Raw genomic sequence first — 25,216 nt, 5'->3', positions numbered from 1 at the left:
TGGCCCTAAAATAGAGCATCTCAAGCCATCATTTCAAATCTTCTAAACTTGGGAGTGTGAGTTATAAAGCTGGTCTCAATGCTTTCTCTGTGTTGGTAACTTTTTTCTTTACCCATGTTCACTGTTTAAATGGGTCTGAATATCTTTCTGCTGGGATTTGTGTTTCTGAAGGTATACTTTTTGAAGTGAAGCGTGTAGAATTGCAGGAACCTGCAGCTCTCTTCTGTGTCTGGGTGGTGAGAGACCTCCTTCAGAGCCAGAAAGAAGCAGCAGCAAGGACTCAGCTTCTGCTCTCCAGTCTAGCCAGTTCTTCCCAGTCTATAGCGGATCTCTCCACACTCAGCCTGGGGGAAGTGAGTATCTCTGCCATCATGTAGTGCGGGGGTGGCCAAACTGCAGCTCGTGAGCCACATGCGGCTCTTTTACAGTTAAAGTGTGGTTTGCGGAGCACCCCTCCCCGCTTCCCCCCCCATTCTCCACCTATCAGACCTGGGGGAGAGTTCAAGGCTTCTGTCCTGTGGTGGGATGGTGGGAATAGGGGCTTCTGCTAGAGATGACTGGTGCCTGCTGAGTTGGGGAGAGGGGGGGCACAATTTAGAGGTTCGGCTTCCCCAACAGCTTGAGTCACAACCCCCAGGCATGTCCCTCCTTGCCCTCAGCGGCCCCTCCCTGCAGCTCCCAGGTATTTGCTCCTTGTGGAGTGACAGAGCAGATACCTCCCACGGGGCTGAAGCTCCGAGACCCCCCCCCTCCCCACAAGGCTGAAGCCCCAAGCCCTGGCAGATGCACCGCTCTCGAACTTCTGAAGATTGTCACATGTGGCTCAGAGGGCCAGTAAGTTTGGCCACCCCTGACTTAGTGTTTGAAAATGCTTCTCAGTTCTTGCTGCACCCTTCTCAGGGTGAAGCTGAAGTGAGAATTTTTTTGATGTAATGTGTATCGCAGGAAGTATTTAACTGTAACGAGAGGGACAAAACAAAGTAGTTTTAACTACTCATTCATATTTTGGATTTTTTCTTGGTGCACCTTAATGCTTTAGAGGACCTCTCTTGTTCAGACTTGGTAACTTACTTCATTAAGCTAAATTAATGTAAGGATAACATAAAATGGTCTAAGTGCATCTAATATAAATGCCCTAAAACCATTTTAAGTGTATCTATTAGAGCAGAGGTGGGCAAACTATGGCCCATGGGCCACATCCGGCCCGCGGGACCGTCCTGCTCGGCCCTTGAGCTCTCGGTTGGGGAGGCTAGCCCCCGGCCCCTCCCCCGCAGCCTCAGGTCACCGTGCTACCAGTGCTCTGGGTGGCGGGGCTATGAGCTCCTGCTGGGCAGTGCGGCTGCGAGAGCTGCCGGGTGTAGTGTATTAAATTGCTCCCTGTAGGAATGTGCTACTTATGGAGCACCAGCACTGGCAGCCGTCCGTAAGTAGCACATTCCTATGGGGAGCAATTTAATACACTAGACCTGGGTAGGGAAGGCTGAAATGTATCCCAAAATTCATCAGTATCTATTTGTTGTCTCCCAGGAGAACAAGGTGACAGTCTATGAAACTTAAAGGGCGTTAAACTTCGAACTAGTGAAAGAATGGTGTCTTTAGCCTCTGTTTGCCAGAAGCAGGGAATGGGCAACAAGGTATGGATCACTTGATGATTACCTGCTCTGTTCATTCCCTCTGGGGCACCTGGCATTGGCCACTGTCGGAAGACAGGATACTGTGCTAGACAGACCTTTGGTCTGACCCAGTATGGCCATTCTTATGAACACTCTTGATGTGGTGTTTATAGCTGTGGAATTCACTGCTGAATTTTAGGTCAGTGAGACAAACTATTGTGACTGAATTTAAAAACTTGTGTGACTCTGATCCTCATGGTCAAGTTAAAACATGAAAAATAATCTAAATTCTTGCTCAGAATGTAACATGATCATCTATGCTTGGTGGTAGTTGAAGAAGACAACTTTCTCCATACACAGCAGTTTACACAATTATCTAGGTACATTTTCTTCTGTTTCTTCTCTTTCCACTGAAGTGTGTGGTATTGGCGACTGCCAGAGTTAGGTTGCTGAACTAGATGAACCACTCTAGTTCATTTTGGTGATTCCGGTGACAATGACAGCTTTTGGATGATTTAGTTGGGGATTGGTCCTGCTTTGAGCAGGGTTTGGACTAGATGACCTCCTGAGGTCCCTTCCAACCCTGATATTCTATGATTCTGTGATTCATTGGAGTTAAAATAACACATTTTCACAACTACAGTGAAAAAGCATCTTCCTCTAAATATCTTATTTCTTTATGTCTCTTTATTTTATAAACCTCACTCACTGGTTCATTTCAGTTTTTTGGTGTCTCTTCCTTCTTATTCCAGGTGATCAGGACAATGCCATTGTTTGAAAATTCCCAAAGAGTTGAAGATCTGGAAAGATTGAGGGCATGTGAGGGAGAATATGCAAAGAAATATGACACTGTCAATCTCATTGGCAAAGGAGCTTTTGGCTTTGTCTGGACTGCCAGATGCAAGAAAGATAATAAGGAGGTTAAGGAGGAAAAATTTCTTTAATTTACTCTTCTAGTTATTTTTTTCTTTTATAATATGACCGTTTATTGCAAGAGCAAAGGTTATTCTGTAATGAAATGTCAACCTTAGATTATCAAAAACACAAAATTAAATCTGACGTTTTTAGCTCTTTAAAAAGACAAACAGAAACATACAAAAGAAGTAACAGGTATTGACACTGATGTAATAGGTTTTTTGAAAAGGATATATTAATCTGTCTATGTGGCCAGCCTCATTTTGTGACTGGTAACCATTTTGTATCTAATTCAGCCCACTGAAAGTCTGAGAGCAGTGGTATTGCAGATCTTAACAATGTGGTAGAATTAAGTTATCAGTAAGCAGAGAGGACAAACTGCAAATGATGGCTCAGATCCTGCAAAGATTTAAGAATATGCTTAAGCTTTACACATTGGAGTAGATTTACTGAAGTCCCGGGGCCCTAGTTTTGATCCGTGGGAGAAGTTTTACAGAGTTCAGTGAAGCATCTGAAAGCAAAATGGGGAGGTGTATGTTAAGAGCAACGGATGCAGTTGTGCTGCCTATCCAGTGTAGATCTGGCTTTTATAACTATTAGCAGCTTTCTGGGCTACTGGCAATGGCCTTTTAGTGAACTCGTAGAGAAAATAATCTTCATCTTAATCATCCAGGGCCCTCTTGCATTATATTTGTGTAGGTTGTAGTAAAGTTCATTTGGAAGGAGAAGGTGCTGGAAGACTGCTGGGTAGAGGATCCTGAGCTGGGGAAAGTTACTCAGGAGATTGCAATCCTGCTAAAGCTGCAGCACCCCAGTATTATTAAGGTATAGTATAATACAAAGCACACAGCTTTTAAGGTACAGTCATAGTTTGAATTATTCTTCACTTCCTTCCATCTTTCAAACTGATCTTCCATCAGGCTGTTGTCTAGTACAGTGGTCTCCAAACTTTTTTTGATCGCGCACCCCTATCAGTAAAAAATTTTTGAGCATGCACCCCCTGCCGCGCCGAAGCGCAAAAAAAAAAAAAAGCGCCACTTGGACTCCCGCCCGAACTGCCGAAGCGCCCCCCCCCAAAAAATAAAGCGCTCCTCCTGCCGCGCACCCCCAAGGATCCTCGCGCGCACCCCACTTTGGAGACCACTGGTCTAGTAGGCTAATAACTCTTACTGACATTTTCTTAATGCAAAGTAGACTGTACAATAAATGCTGTAAAATTGCTTGTTTAATATATAGTATTGACTCTTTAAAATACACCCATCACACTTATCTGGTCAAATTAGTTCATCAAAATTATCAATGAAAGATAACTAATAGTTGATTCTTTTTAAATACCATTTCAACCCCCCACAAGGAAAAACCAGTATTTGGGGAATAAAGTCTTCCACATGTGGAACTCTGTGTCCTTCCTGATTTTTTTAGTAGTGATCATAATTATATACAAAAATGTAAACACTAACTTAGCTTTACTAAATTGATTCTAGGATTATGGCAAACTGACCAAAACCACTCTCTCATCACAATAAACCCTCTGAAGTCTGTTACAGACTTATTAGACATGGCTCACTTCAAAAATCTTCAGAGTAGCAGCCGTGTTGGTCTGTATCCGCAAAAAGAACAGGAGTACTTCTGGCACCTTAGAGACTAACAAATTTATTTGAGCATAAGCTTTCGTGGGCTACAGCTCACTTCGTCGGATGAAAGCTTATGCTCAAATAAATTTGTTAGTCGCTAAGGTGCCACAAGTACTCCTGTTCTTTTTTTCAAAAAAAACTTGCGTTCTAACTATTCAGATCAGAAGAACTTGGCAAGATTTGGCATGGCTTGCCATCTTTACTCAGCGGCAATGATATAGATGTGAGCCAGATTGTTGCAACAGTCTTTGGAGAATTAGGGGCATTGTAACATTGCCTTACTGAATTCTGTGGTGTCTATGTTCAGACCATACAGGGGTTCTCTGATTCTGTCAGTGTTCAGAATTCCCTCCAGGACATGCTGGCTTAGTGACATGAGAGACCATTTTCAATTAAGAGTGGATTTTTAATTAGTCTGAGATGTCTGTCACGATCATCAAAGCCTTCATTTGGTTGTCCCTGCAGTTAAAGAGAACAGTAGCTAATACCATTAAACAGAAAGTCTTGATTTATCTTGTAAAAGATTTAGGACTGAATTCCTGACTCCTTTACCTGCTATTTAGGTTTTGGGAGTATGCAGAAGATAGCTAATTCTCCACAAAACATGAGAAGCTTATTTTGTTAAAATTTACCCTTCTCGGGAGGTTCATGCTGATCGTCACAAGACTGAGGAAGCCTTCCTCTGAATTTCTTGTATACTTCAGACTTCAATGTTCAGAGGAGACTTTTTATTTCTGGTGTCAGTGATCTGGTGACACGAGAGCTTTAGACCAGAAACTGATGCTTCCTTTCTAAATTCTTGCCCCGCTTACCCTGGATGATTTTACAAGTTGGGCAATTAATGCTGACAATGCTGTATGTTTAGAGAGATTTAATTCCCTAAAGATTATAATATGCTTTTACCACTGCCCTTCGTGGAGGTTAATGTCTGTAGAATGCTGTAAGGATAAAAAGCATTATAAAAAGTGCCCGTTATTTATAGGTGCTGGATGTATTTGAAAATGGACGTTTTTTCCAATTAGTGATGGAGAAGCATGGATCGGGTCTAGATCTTTTCACATTCATTGATAATCAGCCTGACTTGGATGAGCCCTTGGCAAGCTATATATTCAGACAGGTGAGCTACTTTTGAAGTAAAGCGTGTTTCTGAGAATGTGCCAGTTTGACAATTATGATGGGGGAAACTTGGCTAATACAAAAATCCTATTTCATTGGAAAGTTGAGATAAGATTAGTCAATTAATCTATATGCACTGCTCTGTTTCTATGATAGTGTGTGGTATTTAGAGAGTACCACTTGAACATTTTGGAAGGCTGATTTCTAGTGGTCTGAAATGTCACCCATAATAACCTTTAAAAGACTGCTGCCACAAGTGGGGTAACATTAAGTGCGGTTTCCCCAAGTCTCATTAATAAATCAGGTATTTTTATGTACTTTTCCTTTACTGCTGGCACACAAAGGTTTGTGTAAACTGAAACTCCCCCTTACTTTTCTGCTCTGCCTGCTTGATTGGACTGTGGTGTCACAAAATTAACACTTTATCAGAATTGTTTGTTTGCAAATTGTGATGCTATACTTAATTATGGCATCACAGAATGAATTGTGCAGAAGGAAGTGACTGAGGGCTTGTCTACCCTTGAAACGCTGCAGAGCTGTGTCTCTTGAGCATAGATACTACCTGTGTCAACAGGAGGGGTTCTCCCGTCATTGTAGTTTACCACCTCTCGGGCAGGTGGATTGCAATGAAGAATTCTTCTGTCGACTTAGTGCTGTCTATATGGGGAATTAGGTTGGCTTAACTGTTGCTCAGGGATGTGGATTTTTCACACCCCAGAGCGATGTAGTTATATGACCTAATTTTCTAGTGTAGACCAGACCTCAGTATTTAGGAGTGAGTTATCTTATTTATATAAAAGTTCACTCCCAAATACTCAGACTTTATAAGCCTGCAGTGATGGGGAAGGAAATGTGAGAAGACTAAATTATTCTTTGGTCAAAATTTTGGATTTAAAAAAAAAAACAAAACTTGCTGGATTGTGACTAATCATTGGTGTTCCTAACCCCAGGGGATGAACAAACAACATGGCTAAAAGGCACCCTAACCTTACACATTTGGAGAGCGCAAAACCTTAGTTTGCTTCCAAATATATTTCCCAGAGAGCATTACTGCAATACAATGACAGCCATCCCCAGTTGGAGGCAGCTCCTCATCTTGTATAGATGAGATGTAAACAAACCCCCCAAATATGCCTATCAGAGTTCTGTTGTGTTCTGGATTATTCTGGATAAGTGTCCCTCATGTGAACTTCTTTGTATTGTGACCTCACTCTTTGTGCTTCAGCTAGTGTCAGCAGTGGGATATCTCCACTGCAGAAATATCCTCCATAGAGACATCAAGGATGAGAACATCATCATTGCTGAAGATTTCTCAATCAAACTGGTGGACTTTGGCTCAGCTGCTTACTTGGAACCTGGCAAGCTGTTCTACACCTTCTGTGGGACAATTGAGTACTGCTCACCAGAAGTCCTCTTGGGCAATCCGTACGTACTGGACCTGAGTGAAAACTGCTCTTGTGTTCCTTGTTAGAAATGCACTTGTAAGGCCGGGGCAAAAGAATGACAGAATGACGCTTAAACTATTGTCATTAGCATCTATGCTAGACCCATTGAAATAAATTGGGTATTTCACACCTCAAAGCTCTTCTTTCAGGTACTCTGCAAACTCACAGACATTGCTGCACCGGTTGCACTTGGCTCAGATAGTTTGAAGATTTTCTTCACTACTGTTGCAGAGACTTCATTTCTCTCTTTCAAATGAAAGCTGAGACTGGGTAACAATTGAGAAATCTATCTGTGGGCCCCTGCCCATTAGTCCTTCTTGTCCCCTCAACGGGGTGCCCCTCACATTGGGAAATACTGCTTTAAGTTTGGTCAGTTGTCCAAATGCAATCTAAGCATCTCAAAATGTCTTGATCATTTTCCATACGTCTTTTAGATCATAAAGGAATTCTCCTCTGCACTCAGCACAAGCGTGAATGTTCCCAGCCAAAGGGGGACTAACTGCCTGGTGTGATTAGAATGCAAGTGCCATTTCAAGCTGAACTAGTGGTGCTCATGCAGTGCCTTATTAAAAATAGCATGCCAGGTGAGCTTCTGGCTGCCATGCTGTACAACAAAGTTAAGGAGCAGGTTTAAGATTTTTATACCTAGCCTGGTAGGGTCTAGGTGAGTCATATCACAACTTAATCCATTCTGTGTTTCTCACTATCTACATCTACATCTTAATAGATGGGTCTTGGTGATCCATCACCCCTCCCATTCAAGCCTGTTTATGAACACAAATCTCTTTGGCAAGTACAGCAATTGTTTACATGGAAAAACAAGGTATCGGGGAAGTATTTATATTGTAGCTGTCCTTTAACTCGCCCTATTTTGAAGAAAGACATTTTGTCATTTCTCACTCCCATCCTATTCTGTCCCCCTTCTCTACTTGCTTTCTGGCACGTACTTCTCTGCTGCTTGATCAGTTTGTTGTCCTCTCCTTGATCATGCTGTCCTGTAGTCTGGGCTTCCTCTCCTACTACATGTATCTCCCTGCTGATTGGTTCATTGCTCCCCCAGACACAGGGTTCAGGCATCGGTTTGTCTCATTCCCCATCTCCTCTGAACGTTCCTTTCCAAGTGGAGGTTAGCAGGTTATGGATTCAGCCCCTGAAGAAGAATTGCAGTTCCTCCTCCTGGGAGCAAGGACTACTATTAGGGATATGTAGGTTAGCTGTTCCTCCTTGTTTCTAGCTGTTCACCTGAGTCCCCTCCCCAGGCTCTTCTTTCTAATTAAATTTAAAAAAATTAAATTAAATTAATGGAGATATCCTATCTCCTAGAACTGGAAGGGACCTTGAAAGGTCATCGAGTCCAGCCCCTTGCCTTCACTAGCAGGACCAAGTACTGATTTTGCCCCAGATCCCTAAGTGGCCCCCTCAAGGATTGAACTCACAACCCTGGGTTTAGCAGGCCAGTGCTCAAACCACTGAGCTAATGGAAAAAACTCGACATGTATAGCAGCAGCTGGGAAAAAGGAGGCGAGCCAGTCCTTTCTCCAGGGCAGCAGCAAGCGCTTTGTGCAGTCCACATTAAAGGAACAGCTACTTTGAGTAGACCAGGGGTAGGCAACCTATGGCACGCGTGCCGAAGGTGGCACACGAGCTGATTTTCAGTGGCACTCACACTGCCTGGGTCCTGGCCACCGGTCCGGGGGGCTCTGCATTTTAATTTAATTTTAAATGAAGCTTCTTAAACATTTTAAAAACCTTATTTACTTTACATACAACAATAGTTTAGTTATATATTATAGACTTATAGAAAGAGACCTTCTAAAAACATTAAAATGTATTACTGGCACATGAAACCTTAAATCAGAGTGAATAAATGAAGACTCGGCACATCACTTCTGAAAGGTTGCTGACCCCTGCAGTAGACTGATGACTAAGCTGTGTTACCAGTGAATTAACAAATGTCACTTTGTGATGTTCCCCTGGTGTTATCTGTACCGGTGATCTGCTAGGTCACTCCAATCCTCGACTCTGGGAGCCAGCCTTTACACTGCTCTGCTGTGAGAACCCCCACTCCCAGGTTGTTCCTGCATGGCTGCTAACATGTAAGTTGCTCCCAGCTACATGAGTGAGCACTTTTGGCCAGCCGCTGCTTGGATTGTGCAACCGAATGACACTAGCCAATATCTCTGGTCCCAGACACAACCCTAGGAACCTCTGTCTTGCAGTGTCCAGTTATGCCCACTGGATGCTGCAAGCTTATATGAATTCATCAGTTTAACAAAGAAATTGATATGTACCAGGTTTGTTATCCCAAGGGGAGTCTCTGACATGCTTCAAACCAAACGCACTGCTTCAGGTGGAATAAACAAATTTATTAACTACAAAAGATAGATGAGTCAAAGCACAAGAAGTCAGATTTGGTCAAATGAAACAAAAGCAAAAAGCATTCTAAGCTGATCTTAACACTTTCAGTGCCCTTACAAACTTAGATGCTTCTCACCATAGGCTGGCTGGCTGCCCTTCAGCCAGGCTCTCCCCTATGATCAGTGCTTCAGTCTCTCGGTGGTGGTGTCTGTAGATGGAGGTGGAAGAGAGAGAACATGGCAAATGTCTCTCCCTTTTATCATGTTCTTTCTTCCCTCTTGTCTTTGCCCCCCCCCCCTTCAGAATCAGGTGAGCATTACCTCATCGTAGTCCCAAACTGAACAAGGGAAGGGGGGTGACTCACTCGAGAGTCCAACAGATCCTTTCATAGAATATCAGGGTTGAAAGGGACCTTAGGAGGTCATCTAGTCCAACCCCTGCTCAAAGCAGGACCAATCCCCAACTAAATCATCCCAGCCAGGGCTTTGTCAAGCCTGACCTTAAAAACCTCTAAGGAAGGAGATTCCACCACTTCCCTAGGTAATCCATTCCAGTGCTTCACCACCCTCCTAGTGACATTTTCCCCCCTAATATCCAACCTAAACCTCCCCCACTGCAACTTGAGACCATTACTCCTTCTTCTGTCATCTGGTACCACTGAGAACAGTCTAGATCCATCCTCTTTGGAACCCCCTTTCAGGTAGTTGAAAGCAGCTATCAAATCCCCCCTCATTCTTCTTTTCTGCAGACTAAATAATCCCAGTTCCCTCAGCCTCTCCTCATAAGTCATGTGCTTCAGTCCCCTAATCATTTTTGTTGCCCTATGCTGGACTCTTTCCAATTTTTCCACATCCTTTTTGTAGTGTGGGGCCCAAAACTGGACATAATACTCCAGATAAGGTATCACCAATGCCGAATAGAGGGGAATGATCACGTCCCTTGATCCGCTGGCAATGCCCCTACTTATACAGCCCAAAATACTGTTAGCCTTCCTGGCAACAAGGGCACACTGTTGACTCATATCCAGCTTCTCGTCCACTGTAACCCCTAGGTCCTTTTCTGCAGAACTGCTGCCTAGCCATTCGACCTCTAGTCTGTAGCAGTGCATGGGATTATTCCGTCCTAAGTGCAGGACTCTGCACTTGTCCTTGTTGAATCTCATCAGATTTCTTTTGACCCAATCCTCTAATTTGTCTAGGTCCCTCTGTATCCTATCCCTACCCTACAGCATGTCTACCACTCCTCCCAGTTTAGTGTCATCTGCAAACTTTCTGAGGGAGCAATTCATGCCATCCTCCAGATCATTAATGAATATGTTGAACAAAACCGGCCCCAGGACCGACACTTGGGGCACTTTGCTTGATACCTACTGGCTGCCAACTAGACATGGAGCCATTGATCACTATCCGTTGAGCCCGATGATCTAGACAGCTTTCTATCCACCTTATAGTCCATTCATCCAGCCCATACTTCTTTAACTTGCTGGCAAGAATACTGTGGGAGAATACTTTGTTGCTGCCTAGGCCAGTGTTCTTTATTCCTGTGCGGCTGGGCTGGGTTTGTACCATACATGCCCTGATGAGGTGTGAAGTGCCCCTCTGCTGTTGAGAGTTTTGCCTGGGCTTGTTTTAAGTCATGAGGACACATTTTCAGCCTCATAACTTTATACATGAAATTACAACCAGTAACATTACTATAACAGCAATGCTCAGTGCATCATGAACCTTCCAAAGACACCCAACATGACCAAACTTTGCATTGGATACCACACAATCATATTATAAGGATGAACATGGGGGTGCAGGATGTTTTCCCGAGGTACAGAGTGTCACACGCTTCTAGCCCTGTGTGAAGCAAGTTACCTTCCTTCCCGGATGGGATGTCAAGCGGCTGGACTCTCTCTTGGGAGAGGGTGTTTCAGAATGATGAGGGGTGTCCCCTGAGCTGTCTAACCTGTAGTTTGAAACTCTGGTTGGTAAGCCCTGGTCTACACTACAAACTTATGTAGGTATAGTATAATGACGTCACTCAGGGATGTGGAATGAACAATGCAGCTATACTGGCCGAACTCTTGGTGTAGACAGCGCTATATTGACAGGAGGACTTATCCTATTGACATTGCTACTGCCTCGTGGGGAATTGGAGTAACTATGCTAACGAGAAAAGCTCTCCCACCAGCATAGGTAGTGTCTTCACTAAGCGCTACAGTGGCACTGGTGCACCTGCAGTGCTGTAAGTGTACACAAGCCCTAATTTTGGCCTGTGTTCAGTAGTTAGCCTGGTCTTCTGGTCACCAGATATATGTTGTAGCTATACTAGCCCTCTTTGTTCAGGAAGGCTAGGTTCTGATTTCATCTAGAAACTAGATATAACGAGGTGGCTGTTCCTCTAGTGGCTGTTAATTCATGTTGTATAATTTGTTTGCAGTTTGGCATAATTTATCAGTTTCTATTTAGGAGAGGCCCAAGACTAAAATTACTGGAAGTGTTGTATGTGAGGAAAAATACAGAGCTGCATGAAGGAAGCTTGTGTGGTGATTCCCAGTGATAAGTGCTCTCACTTTTGCTAGCACTGACTTGCGAAACTGAATACCAAGTGTTTGGGGGTAGAAGGGTGGGAGAGGGTCGGGGTTGTGTGCATGTGCATGAAGGCAGTATAGGACAACTAAAAGTGTTTTTATATATATATTTTTTCTGCTTAAGCATTTATATAGTCGTGTAGAACTCCTAAAATATTTGCATATTAACTTTCCTAACTTTGAAATGAAATTCAGAACCACATATACACAAATGTGTGTTCTTTCATATATCTTAGTGTATCTGTACTTCAAGTTTATGTGGGCTTCTGTGTTTTTGTGTAGGTACCAAGGACCAGAGCTGGAGATGTGGTCGCTTGGCATCACCCTTTATACCCTACTATTTGGAGAGAATCCCTTCTGTGAATTAGAGGAGACCATGGAGGCTGTACTAAATCCTCCTTACAGGGTGTCAGAAGGTGAGTTTTCATTTATTCATGCCATTCATTGCCAATGGAACTGACCATAGTGGAAGAGATTGCTCTAGAACAGTGGTTTTCAAACTGCGGGTCGCGATCCAGTACTGGGTCGCGGAATGTAAGGCATTGGGTTGTGGTGGCTCTGGTCAGCACCGCCGACCGGGCTGTTAAAAGTCCCGTCAGCGGTGCTGCCCGGGTAAGGCAGGCTAGTTCCTACCTGTTCTGACACCACGCTGCACCCTGGAAGCAGCCAGCTGCAGGTCCTGCTCCTAGGCGAGGCGGGAGGGGGGGACCATGGGGCTCCGCGCGCTGCCCCTGCCCTGAGCACCAGCTCCACACTCCCATTGGCTGGTTCCCAGCCAATGGGAGCTGGGGGTGGGGGGTGGAGGGCGGTGCCTGTGGGCGAGAGCTGTGTGAAGCCACTTGCGCGCCTCTGCCTAGGAGCTGGACCTGCTGCTGGCTGCTTTTGGGGCGCAGTGTGGTCCACGGTGCCAGGACAGGCAGGAAGCCTGCCTTAGCACCCCTGCTGCGCCGCTGACCAGGAGCCACCCGAGGTAAGCCTGCATGCCAACCCTGCACCCCAATCCCCTGCCCCTTGCTGCACCCCAAACCCCTTATCCCCGGCCCCACCCAAGAGCCTGCACCCAGAGCCCTGACCCCCTCCTGCACCCCAACCCCCTGCCCCAGCCCAGAGCCCCCTCCCATACCCCAAACCCCTCACTTCTGGCCCCACCCCGCAGCCCTCACTCCCGCACCCCAACCCTCTGCCCCAGCCCTGAGCCCTTCCCAAACCCCTCATCCCCCAGCTCTGTTGGGTCGCGGGCATCAACAATTTTCTTCAATTGGATCGCCAGAAAAAAAAAGTTTGAAAACAACTGCTCTAGAAAGAACCTTTGTGTAGCTGGAAGCGCACAGTGTATATTAATTTCTCCAGGTTTTGCCCTCTTCTTGGGAGTCTGTCTCACACATGCCTAGTTTATTAAACATCAGTTCTCATCTGAAAAAGGGTTATGACATGCAAATCTGTATATTCACTTGCTTTAAGGAAAGTACTCTAATTATTTACACATATGGAAGTATCTGTGTACTACCTGCACTGGCAATATTTCAAATTCCAGACCTTCTCTATGGTGAGTTCACTCCTTCATTCATTATCCCAAACCACCAAGGAGTTAAAAATGGAGTGAGCTGGAACAAATAATGTAATTGGAAAGTTCAGCCTACTAGACAAGTTTAAGGTCCAGTGACTACCAGTGGTCCTCAGGAGGCTTGAATGCAAATTCAGGCTTTGCTTCACTAAACCATTGCCAACCGGTATTGTTGGCTTAAGAGGTCTTGCTGGCAACTTCCTCGCCTCAGTGGGGCCCTTAGGAATGTGAAGGGTGTTTGCTTGCATTTGTAGCTTCAGAATTGGTTTCATGATCTGGACTAAAAGAAAGATATTGCTGGTCTTGCTTCCTGGGGGAGGTGTTGAAGAGAACAAGCATGTGGTGGGTTGATAAATCTTTCATCAGCAACCTCTCTGTAGGTGGTCTTAGGAGTATTTTAGTCCCATACAGAGCCTCTATAGCTTTGCAGTTAGGAATTTCCTGGTGTTTTCCCCAAGCCACAGGTATATGCCCTTAAAAGAAAAACAAACACAAGACCTCATTTCAAAGTTGTATCGATACTATAGTGTTAAGTTGTAAAAAGAATGGTGTGCAAAAGAAGTCTTCCATGCATAGATTCTGTTTCTTTCTATTCTCCCTCCCCTCCTCCCCCCCCCCCCGCCGCCGCCCAGTGTCTTACCTCTTTTCAGTTCACTATTAACACAATGTGGAAGGCTTAGATCATTCTCCAAGCCAGGCAAACACAGCCCTGAGTGAATGAAACAAGACAGAGAAATCCTGGCAGAAGGGCTGGAGGGATCTGGGGTTACAATTTTACCTACTTATGGGTATTACCCTTAGTAAATTAGGTTCATGTCTACACTGGCAGAGTTACAGAGCCGCTCAGAGAGCATTGAAGGGAAACTGCTGTTTTGTGTTCACACTGTCAGCTGCTGGCGCAATAGTGTGTTCACACATGCGGTATGTGGAGCGGTGCACTCTGGGCAGCTATCCCATAGAGCATCTCTTCTTCTTCTGCCACTAAGAGTTGTGGGAAGGCGGAGGGGGTTGTGGGGCATCCTGGGTCCTGTCCCAATGCCCTGTGATGCATTGCTTCGCATCCCAGCAATCCCTAGGCTTCCATCCGCATTTGGCGCCATCTTTCAACGGTTTGTGTACTGTGCGAACTGCCTCTTCGGTCTGCAGGAATGGATCCCGAACTGTTGACCAGTATGCTGCTCGCTCTGACTAACACATCACGAATGGCAGTGGAGTTATTGCTTAAACTACAAAGGCAAGAGGAGTGCAACATTGATCTCGCCATGCGTACTAGCTACGACACGAGATTGCTTGTGGCATTCACGGAGGTGCTGGCCACAGTGGAACGCCACTTTTGGGCTTGGGAAACAAGCACTGAGTGATGGGATCACATCGTCATGCATGTCTGGGATGACGAGCAGTGGCTGCAGAACTTTCAGATGAGGAAAGCCACATTCATGGGACTGTGTGATGAGCTCGCCCCAGCCCTGCAGCGCAAGGACACGAGAATGAGAGCTGCCCTGCAGTTGGAGAAGTGTGTAGCAATTGCACTGTGGAAGCTGGCTATTCCAGACTGCTACCAATCGGTCGCTAACCAGTTGGGAGTGGGAAAGTCGACCGTTGGACTCGTGTTGACGGAAGTGTGCAAGGCCATTAATCGCATCCTACTCTGAAAGACCATGACTCTGGGCAACGTGTGTGACATTGTGGATGGCTTTGCACAAATGTGCTTCCCTAACTGCAGAGGGACGATAGATGGGACGCATATTCCAATTCTGGCACCAGACCACCTAGCCACCGAGTACATTAATCGGAAGGGGTATTTCTCAATGGTTCTGCTGGTGCTTGTGGATCACCGTGGGCGTTTCACAGACATTAATGCAGGCTGGGCTGGAAAGGTGCATGACGCACACATCTTTCGGAACACTTGCCTGTTCAGGAAACTGCAAGCAGGAACTTTCTTCCCGGACCAGAAGATCGCTGTAGGGCAGGGGTTGGCAACCTTTCAGAAGTGGTGTGCCGAGTCTTCATTTATTCACTCTGATTTAAGGTTTCATGTGCCAGTAATACATTTTAACGTTTTTAGAAGGTCTCTTTCTATAAGTCTATAATATATAACTAAACTATTGTTGTATGTAAAGTAAATAAGGTTTTTAAAATGTTTAAGAAGCTTCATTTAAAATTAAATTAAAATGCAGAGCCCCCCCAGACTGGTTTCCAGGACTTGGGCAGTGTGAGTGCCACTGAAAATCAGCTCGCGTGCCGCCTTCGGCACGCATGCCATATGTTGCCTACCCCTGCCGTAGGGGAAGTCAAAATGCCCATTGTGATCCTGAGAGACCCCGCCTACCCCTTAATGCCGTGGCTTATGAAGCCATACATGGGGCACCTTGACAGCAGCAAGGAGCAGTTCAACAACAGGCTGAGCAAGTGCAGAATGACGGTTGAGTGTGCATTTGGCCGTTTAAAGGCCTGTTGGCACTGCCTGTACGGGAAGCTGGACCGGGCTGATGACAATATTCCAATGCTTATAGCCGTGTGCTGTACGCGCCATAATATTTGTGAAGGGAAGGGTGAAAGCTTCACTCAGGGCTGGACTGCTGAGGCTCAGCGCCTGGAGGCTGAATTTGAACAGCCAGAGAACAGGGCTATTAGAGGGGCATGGCGCGGGGCCATAAAGATCAGGGATGCCTTGAGGCAGTAATTTAAAGCTGAAAGCCACTAATATTTGTTGCTATGCTCGGGAGTGCAGCGCTTGTAATGCTAGGAGGTGATTGTGATTGGTGCAGACGATGCAATATGAAGGTTTAAGATAGTTGTCCGTTGCTTTGCAGGGCTCTGTTTGCTTTCAATTAATAGAATAAAGATTGCTTTCAAACCAACACAATTCTTTTATTAAAAAACAACAACCGGAGGAGAGAGTCAAACAAAAAACCACATCAGCACTGAGAGGAATGGGGGAAGGGAAGATCCCAGGAGGAGGAGGGGTCCCGGGACAGTTAAAGATTTGTGTATGTCAAGGGATCATATCCAACTTTCTCCTTTGGAGTATAGTGCAGCAGGTACTGTACTCAGGGCCGGCTTTAAGCCGATTCGGCCGATTCCCCGGAATGGGGCCCTACACCTAAGAGGGCCCCGCAACGTCCGGGACTGCCGGCGGAGCGGGGGGAGGGGGGGAAAAAGCCGCGTCCTGCTTCTCCCCCCCTCCCTCCAGCGCTTGCGCCGCCATACAGCTGATCAGCGCAAGCCTGGGAGGGAGGGGTGAGGAGGAGGAATGTGGCGTGCTTGGGGAAGACGCGGGGCCAGGGCGGGGATTTGGGGAGGGATCAAATGGGGCAGTGAGGGGTGGGGCTGGGGGCGGGGCCAGGGCGGGGATTTGGGGAGGGATCCAATGGGGCAGTGAGGGGCGGGGCTCGGGGCAGGGCCAGGGCGGGGATTTGGGGAGGGATCCAATGGGGCTGGGTGGGGGTGGGGATTTGGGGAGGGATCCAATGGGGCAGGGAGGGGGCGGAGTCGGGGGGGGGCAAGACAACTCGCATCCCGACGTGGGGCCCCGCATCTGCTAAAGCCGGCCCTGACTGTACTTCAGCAGTGCCAAACTGCAGAGGGATGGGTGTTGAGTGCAATGGGTACTGGGAGTCTGCAGTGCTGGACTGTGACAGGGGAGGAGTGGAATGCCATGGGTACAGACTGGAGCCAGGAGGTTGATAAGAGTGTGTTGGCGCCATCTGGGGGATGCATGGGAAAGAGTTTTTGTGACAGCAGCTGCAGGGAAGGGCAGGCACAGAGCTGCTCGGTTTGCAGTGCTAGTATTGTCTGGAGCGTGTCTGCTTGATGCCCCATAACCTTTAAGAGCTGCTCTGGTGGCTTCATTCTGGCATGCCGCATTCTCCTTTCAGTCCCTCTTCTTGCTGTTCTGCCACTCCTTCAGTTCCTGTTCTTTGGCCGTGGAGAGCATCATGACATCACACAGAAAGTCCTCTTTAGTTTTTCATGACCGCTTTCTAATTCTGCGCAGCTGTTCAGCCGGTGATGACAAAGAGGGAGGCTGGGGCTCCTAAGGTCATCTCTGTGAAGCCAAAACGCAACATTTTTCAGAAGCAGTATTTGCAACACACAGGACACTGATACAGTGATTTAAAACACGGCCACTATTCACACACCCGTCACTAACTGGCTGACCCCAGGCAAGCACACATGAGCCACAAGACCCCCAAAATGGTGAGTAGCCGCAGGGGCAGGGTAAATCAGTGTTTCCAGACCTTACTGTACACTGGGCACATGGCTTTTGAGGAGAGCCAGCACTGTGTGTGTGTGTGGGGGGGCGTGATAATCATTCCTATCCCCATGTTTTCCACAGGCTGTGTTCATTATGGAAGATATCTCGCTGCTGAGGGTGAGCAGGGAATCAAGGGAGGGTCTTCTCCAAGACTGCGGCTTCCGCCCTGGCCCTTATACAGCTCTCCTGTGTGCAGCAATGGTCGTCTGTGCCCCCCTCCCCCCGCGACGTCAGAGTGGCGCGGGAAAGTTACCATTAATGGGGCAAGAAACAAAGCAGCTCTGCCAAAGAACCTGCGGCAGTGGATTGCCCAGTATCTCTGTGAGAGTTTCCTGGAGATCTCGGAGGCAGATTCCCGTGAAGTGAGGGAGTCTATCAACAGCCTATTCCGCCGCTCAGACTAGGCATGTAGTGTTACGCGAACCATACAGAGACAAGCCTGCTTTCTGCCCCCAACAACTCGCTTCAGCGGTTCCCAAAATCAAATCCACTTACCAGTGGCCTCCTCTCCTGTTTGCGCTTCTCCAAGATCCGACAACTGTGACTGGCTAGCCTCCTCCAGGGTAGAAAAGAGCTCCTGGCTGCATGCATCTCTGACCTCCGAGTCGTTCTCTGCCTCTGGGTCCCCCTCCACATCCTCATCCAAGATTTCCTCCTCCTGGCTCGGTCCACTCTCGACTGGCACGCGAGCCACCAAAGTATCCACAGGGGACTTCGCAGTGGAGGTGGGGTCACCACCAAGTATCGCGTCCAGCTCTTTGTAGAACTGGCAGCTCGTGGGTGCAGCACCAGAGTGGCAGTTTGCCTCCCGCACCTTGTGAGAGGCGTTCCGCAGCTCCTTCACTTTGACCCCAAGTGCCCCAAGGGTCAGTCCTGGGGCCGGTTTTGTTCAATATTTTCTTTAATGATCTGGAGGATGGCGTGGACTGCACTCTCAGCAAGTCTGCAGATGACATTAAACTGGGAGGAGTGGTAGATATGTTGGAGGGTAGGGATAGGATACAGAGGGACCTAGACAAATTAGAGGATTGGGCCAAAATAAATCTGATGAGGTTCAACAATGACAAGTGCAGAGTCCTGCACTTAGGACAGAAGAATCCCATGCACTGCTACAGACTAGGGACCGAATGGCTAGGCAGCAGTTCTGCAGAGAAAGACCTAAGAGTTACAGTGGACGAGAAGCTGGATATGAGTCGACAGTGTGCCCTTGTTTCCAAGAAGGCTAATGGCATTTTGGGCTGTATAAGAAGGGGCATTGCCAGCAGATTGAGGGACATGATTGTGGAAATAAAGGAAGAGGGAAGCACTCGTCAGGACCCTAATTGGGCCTTGGGTGATCGCTACTTCCCACCACCCAACACAGATGTAATGAGGTTGAGTAGTGCCTGTATAAGAAAAATTAAAACTACTGATTATTTCTCAAAAAAGGTTTTTAATGACTTTTGACAATAAAGGCAACACAGACAAAATAAGAAGCAAGATTAAAGACCAGTACTGAATAACGATTACTGTAAATGGCAAGTTATATTGAAGACAAGCACAAGTACATGTAAAGTTGTTATTCATCAGCTACTTACTACTATCTTAACACTATAGTATCGATACAACTTGAGATCAATTCTGCTTGAGCAACCAGACTTCTTTATTCCATAACCTTATCTGCATTCACCCGAAAATACGCTACCCTTCAGTCAGCTGTTTTCCGCACTGGCCAGGTCCAGACAGTCGCAAAGTGCACGTCCCTTCGGTTCAGGGGGTGTGGGTCAGGTTTCCCTTATGACCGAAACACACACACAGTCCCGTGCCTTTGTACTTTTTATCTGATCTGTCGGCCGTGTCTTAAAACAGGCAGACCAATTAGGGTCAGCCAAATCTTTAATGTGGTTAGTGTTGTCGCCTTGGCTGTATAATTTATGCTTACTTATCTCCTTGTGTTGCTTTGACCGTATAATTTATGCTTACTTATTTTCTTGTAGCCAATTGTTTTAAATGTGGGTTAGACAAGCTGTGCCCAGGGGCACAACTTATCTCGCTTTATAGGAGTTAGAATGTGTTATCTGGTTGCAGCGCATTTTGACCACAAGTCTTAGTTTATACCTCTGCAAAGCGTGCCCTTTTTACCTCTGCAAAGCGTGCCCTTTTTACCTTTGCAAAGCGGAAGTTTGAGGCCTAACATTGACAATATCTTTGTTCATTTTAAGCTTGGCAATACTTTTGCTCAGAGATAATCAGTGATCATTCCCCTCCATTCAACGTTGGTGAGGCCTCACCTGGAGTACTGTGTCCAGTTTTGGGCCCCACACTACAAGAAGGATGTGGAAAAATTGGAAAGACTCCAGCAGAGGGCAACAAAAATGATTAGGGGGCTAGAGCACATGACTTATGAGGAGAGGCTGAGGGAACTGGGATTGTTTAGTCTCCAGAAGAGAAGAATGAGGGGGGATTTGATAGCTGCTTTCAACTACCTGAAAGGGGGTTCCAAAGAGGATGGATCTAGACTGTTCTCAGTGGTACCAGATGACAGAAGAAGGAGTAATGGTCTCAAGTTGCAGTTGGGGAGGTTTAGGTTGGATATTAGGAAAAACTTTTTCACTAGGAGGGTGGTGAAGCACTGCAGTGGGTTACCTAGGGAGGTGGTGGAATCTCCTTCCTTAGAGGTTTTTAAGGTCAGGCTTGACAAAGCCCTGGCTGGGATGATTTAGTTGGGGATTGGTCCTGCTTTGAGCAGGGGGTTGGACTAGATGACCTCCTGAGGTCCCTTCCAACCCTGATATTCTATGACCCTGCATTGCAATGTGTCCCAGTCATGGCCCCTTTCTGTCATGCAATGTGAAATCTGTCCATAGGTATCATAATTCCTACAGCTGGAGCGCAGCTAGGACTGCACAGCCTCCTCTCCCCAAATGCTGATGAGATCCAGTAGCTCCGCATTGCTCCAGGTGGGGGATCGCCTGGTGAGTGGAGCAGGCATGGCCATCTGGAAAGATGCGCTGAGACCACGGCATGCATCACCGAGCAAACGGGAAGGGGACTTTCAAAATTCCAAAGCAATTTACGAGGTGGGGATGATGATTGGTCACCTGAGGGCAGGGCAGTAGAATTCAAACCGATGACCAGAGAGGCAAGAACAGGCATTGTAGGACATCTCCCGGAGGCCAATCGCAGCGCTGTAATCGACCCGGGTGTCTACACTGGCACTGTGGTGCTGTACCCCTGGTGCAGAAGGCTATATGCCTCTCGTCGGGGTGGGTTTTTTACAGCACTGCGCAGTTTCTGCACACTATCTGCAATGTGTACACCTCGGGAGTTACAACACAGAAAGCTGTTTTACTGTGCAGAAACTTGCCAGTGTAGACAGGGCCTTAGTGTGCCTTGTGTGAGAAAAACACCCTCCTGATTGACAAAAGTTTTAACGACAAAAAGTGCAAGTGTGGACAGTGCTTTGTTGGTGGGAAAGCTCTCATGCCGACAATGAGCGGCTATACTGCGTGCCTTACAGCAGCAAGGCTTTAGCGGCACAGCTGTGCCACTGTAAGCTGTGCAGTGTAGACATCGCCTAGGACAAAGACAGAGCAACACCTCTTATTGTCTCTAACTTTTAAAAAAATCTTTTTGTTGTTGTTGCTTAGATCTGATGGCTCTGGTGTCTGGGCTCCTGCATGCAGCTCCAGAGCAGCGTACAACCCTGGAAAAGCTAGTAGAGAATCCTTGGGTGCTGCAGCCTGTGAACTTGGCTAATTACACGTGGGAAGAGGTGTATGTCTCGGCCAGGCCAGGTAAGACATCGGTCTGAAAATGACTCCCTTCCCCTTCTCCCCCCAAAGTATCTTTTGAATAAGATTTACAAGAGGAGGTGGAAATGTGACTAGGAGTTGTGTGGAGTCAGATCATAACTTGGTGGTTACTCTTGTGATTGTCTCAAATATGGCTGCTCTTGATAGATGGACTTCTGCTAAACACTTGCCAGTGAAATCCTAAATGGTGCAGACTAGGTACAGTCATCTTGTTATAGGAATCTTGGCTGGCGTGGAGAAGATAGTGTAGTGGGGAAGCTTGTATAACTAGAATCATAGCTGGTATTAGTACAGCTCTAATAACTAGGCCATGTCAGTTGTCATTGCTTTAAGCTAGACCTTAGTGCTTGCAGAGATTTGGCTCCTACCTGCTTCCTGACTGCAGATTAAGGCTTAGTTTCTGGAATCTGTGCCTCTGTGTTTGAGGTACATGTTCATAGGTGCCGATTCCATGGGTGCTCTGGGGCTGGAGCATCCAAGGAAAAAAAATAGTGGGTCTTCAGCACCCACCAACCACAGCTGTTTAGCAGTGCCCCCAAGCATGTGTTTGGTGGCTGGGGGAGAGGCTTGTGGGGAGGGCAGCGAGCGGGCAGGGAGGGGACAGAGCAGGGGGTGGAAAGAGGTGGAGTGGGATGGGGCTTTGGGTGAGGGGAGGAGTGGGGGGCAGGAAGAGGCGGAGCCTTGGGGAGGGGTGGACTAGGGGCGGGTATTTAGGGCAGAGCAGGGGTAGAGCTTCCCCAGGGAAAAGAAAAACTCATCACCCATGTACATGCTGGCTGATAAACAGTGTTTATCGCTCATCCCTAAATTCCTGTTCCATCCTTTGTTTTTCTTCTTCCTCAGAAAGCAATAATTTCAGAAATCACTGTATTGAGCACAGCCACAGAGCCAGCCAGCCAGCTCCTTGCTTGCAGAGTGAGCAGAGACTGATCCATGATGCCTATGACCGTGAGCTCACAGATCCCCAGTTGAAAGGAACAGCCACTGCTTAGGCCAATCTTCAGTGTTGGGACCGACATGCGGAGGATGCATACTGCAGATTTCCCCACCTGCTGAAGAACAGCTCCCTAGTCGTCATCTGGACAGCACTTACTGTCCTCCCAAGAACTAAAAGAAGCTTCACGTTAAGCACTTCTGTTTTAACAGACGGATCAGCCTTAGGTACTAGAAGACAGGAGTTGCTCACCATTGAGAGAAATCTCTCCACTGGTACACTGTTGGCTTCATGCACTTATTGTAACAGAGGCCTGTGATATGAAGGGGTTTGATAGTGATGTGAAAGAGCCAATCTTTGACTTCAGGCTGATCCATTCTAGACTCTTAAATGCAGAAGCTTTTCACTTTCTCCAGATGAGGTTTTCTGGATATCCCTAGCAGTGATTGGATCCAAATGTGCCTTTCCTTTCTTACTGTCCTTGAGCCATCAGCACTTCATCTGGACAGGTCCTGTGAGCCTGAGCAGTCTATAGTGTTAATGAAACAGAATCCAGCAGTACACTTACCAGATTTTCCCATCTGAGTTTAGGATTTGTCTTCCTAGTATAAAATTGAGTCCTATTCAGGAGACCACCACACACTCTCATACAGTTTCCAGTCTGGGCCAAACCTCTGCTTATCTGAAACTGCAACACTCCCACCGGTAGCTGTTTGGAAGTAAAATTAGCTCAAGCCAGGAGACTGCAGGGCATGCACTCTTCCCAGGAGCTGGGACTCTGGTTGAAATCCTATTCATGTGAACGAGGCTTGGCACAGTGGTTGCGGATGATCCTTCCTGCAGCAGTTGTTAGAATGTGGTTTGAGGCAAGCATTCCCTTGCGAATGGAAAGACTACTTTTGCTACTATCGGTTTCTTAGCTCATTCACATCTAGAATCTGGAGTCCTAATGTTGGCTGATGGAAGCTGAGGATTGAAAGAACCCCAGCTGATCATCATCCTCTATCCCTGTAATGGCAGTGGGAAGCTGTCAGTCCATTTTTCAAGGGGCTTGGATTCTGACAGAATTCATATTGAAAGAAACATACAGTGGAAAATCCCAGCGTGGTCAGTTGGTTTTGACTTTGTTTCTCTGTTTAATAGCACTTGGTTCTGGAGTATGGGCGTGCTGCTGCTGCTGGTGGTGGTGGTGGTTGTTGAGTGTGCTTTTCTCTAGACAGAAAGACTGAGATGTTGTCAAGCTTGGAAACTGACCTACTTGGTTTGTAGTTCTCTTGTAAACCTTGGTTTAAGGATTTCAGAAATGCAGCTTGGTTTTTCAAGTGATCCTTGCTGCACCACAAAATCGAATCAAGCCTGAATGCTTGTTTATTGCTCTGTAAACAAGGTGGTGGGTGCACGCGCTGAAAAGAGATTGCATGCGTGGCTTTGTTTAAGGCAAATTGCACGGGGGGTCAGGGCCTCAATAATATAAGTCCCATCAGTTTAGTCTTTAACTGAACTAGACTTTTTCCTTAATTCTCTTTTAATTTTTCATCTAGGCCAGAACTTCCCCAGAGTGACCTCCCAGATTTTGGCTGTGCTGCAAAATCTCACTCATACCTTCTTCCCCCATCCCCCAGGAGCTGTCATTCTGTACAGTAGATAGAAGAGAGAGAGAGAGTATTTAAAGGACCTGTTTTTTAGTGCACTGTGTGTGGAATTGGATACAAAAGCCCAGAGCAGTACCAGGATTTATACATCTAAATACGTATTTGTTGATGCTGTATTGCAGTACATAATTCCAGTGTTATGGGACTGGCTTGCTCACTGAACTCTGTATAGCTGCCCTCACTAGTAGATGCTTCGTGTACGATACTGCAGGTTTGAATGATTCTGGACAGATGCAACTGAGATGTGCACACAAATGAAAGGGTAACAGAGAGAAACCTCATTGGACCTTGTTCTCCTGTAGCAAAATCACTGTTTACACTGACTACAGCTGCACCTAAAAGGTTTCTTCAGGAAAATCCTATAGCCAATATGTGTCTCTAATTCTACTGAGTGGATTATATTTTAAAATGTAAAGAGAAGGATTTTTAACATCCTGTTTAGTTTTTGGCAATACAAAGTATATTTTTATTTGCTATGGTTTTTATCAAAATTGTGCTGTATCACTGTTTCCTAAAAGTGAACAGAATAAACATTTTAGTTCTTAAAGTATCTCTTTGCCTGTGGCTTTCATTTGTTTTGCTGTGTGAACTGACTTACAATGAAAGGCTTGTTTCCTTTAAAAAAAAAAAAAAAAATCCTCTTTTTCTCTTTTTGCCAGTTGACTCCACTGGCTCCTCACTTGGAAGCTTTTAGCCCTTAATTTGTAGGGACCCTAGATGTTAAATTTAAGTTTGGGGTTTTTTTTCTTCCTTCTAACAGAGAGCCTGGTTTTAACCAAAATACAAATGTTGAAACATGCAGAATAAAGATTACTTCCCATCTCAATTCAACCATAATTCCATTTGGTATCTGTGATGTCATAAACTTAATAGTTCTCTAGTCATCCATAGACTCTGTCAGGAAAAACTTGGTAGGATAGATCTGAATTTCTAGACTTATAATCTTTTTTTCAAGACTACCTAAAAGGTTAAAGAAACAAAAAGCTCTGTTCCAGCTGTTGTCATCTTTGTCATGTGTGACTTTGTTCTGAGCACTGTGAACTGCTCAGAAATCCACAAATAAGAGGGTTAAACTTGTAGCCTGAGCACAACACTGAGGTTGGACTGTCTTTGGTTCAAAAACCCTAATTAGGGAACATTCAAACGTGGCTATGTGGATGGCTACTATGTTTATAGATATTGGTCACATATTAATATTGCTGCATTGATTTCTGATGACCTTCTTAAAAGATGTTGTACTCTGGCTCAGACATGCCCTCAGTACTGGCCAGGCCAGACTCATGAAGAATTTCTGGCCATGCTTACTTATTGTTTCTTGTAGTTTCCTTTGCAGGTCAAATATAACAAAGAGCTGA

At 46.1% G+C, this 25,216-nt stretch overlaps 1 protein-coding gene across 1 annotated transcript in view; it reads left to right on the top strand.

Annotated features, from left to right (window-relative positions):
- PASK (PAS domain containing serine/threonine kinase) overlaps positions 1–22,267 on the top strand; it is a 40,580-nt gene extending 18,313 nt beyond the window's left edge. Inside the window, exons 12-19 of the mRNA XM_065410915.1 lie at positions 172–353; positions 2,366–2,533; positions 3,228–3,353; positions 5,145–5,279; positions 6,504–6,703; positions 11,942–12,075; positions 21,111–21,257; positions 22,119–22,267. Coding sequence (XP_065266987.1) covers positions 172–353; positions 2,366–2,533; positions 3,228–3,353; positions 5,145–5,279; positions 6,504–6,703; positions 11,942–12,075; positions 21,111–21,257; positions 22,119–22,267 — 1,241 coding nt within the window. The remainder of the gene's footprint in view (positions 1–171; positions 354–2,365; positions 2,534–3,227; positions 3,354–5,144; positions 5,280–6,503; positions 6,704–11,941; positions 12,076–21,110; positions 21,258–22,118) is intronic.
- Positions 22,268–25,216: the final 2,949 nt, after the last annotated feature.

Source organism: Emys orbicularis, chromosome 9 (genome assembly GCF_028017835.1).
Source record: "Emys orbicularis isolate rEmyOrb1 chromosome 9, rEmyOrb1.hap1, whole genome shotgun sequence".
NCBI lineage: Eukaryota > Metazoa > Chordata > Testudines > Emydidae > Emys > Emys orbicularis.
This window is presented reverse-complemented; position numbering and strand designations above follow the sequence as displayed.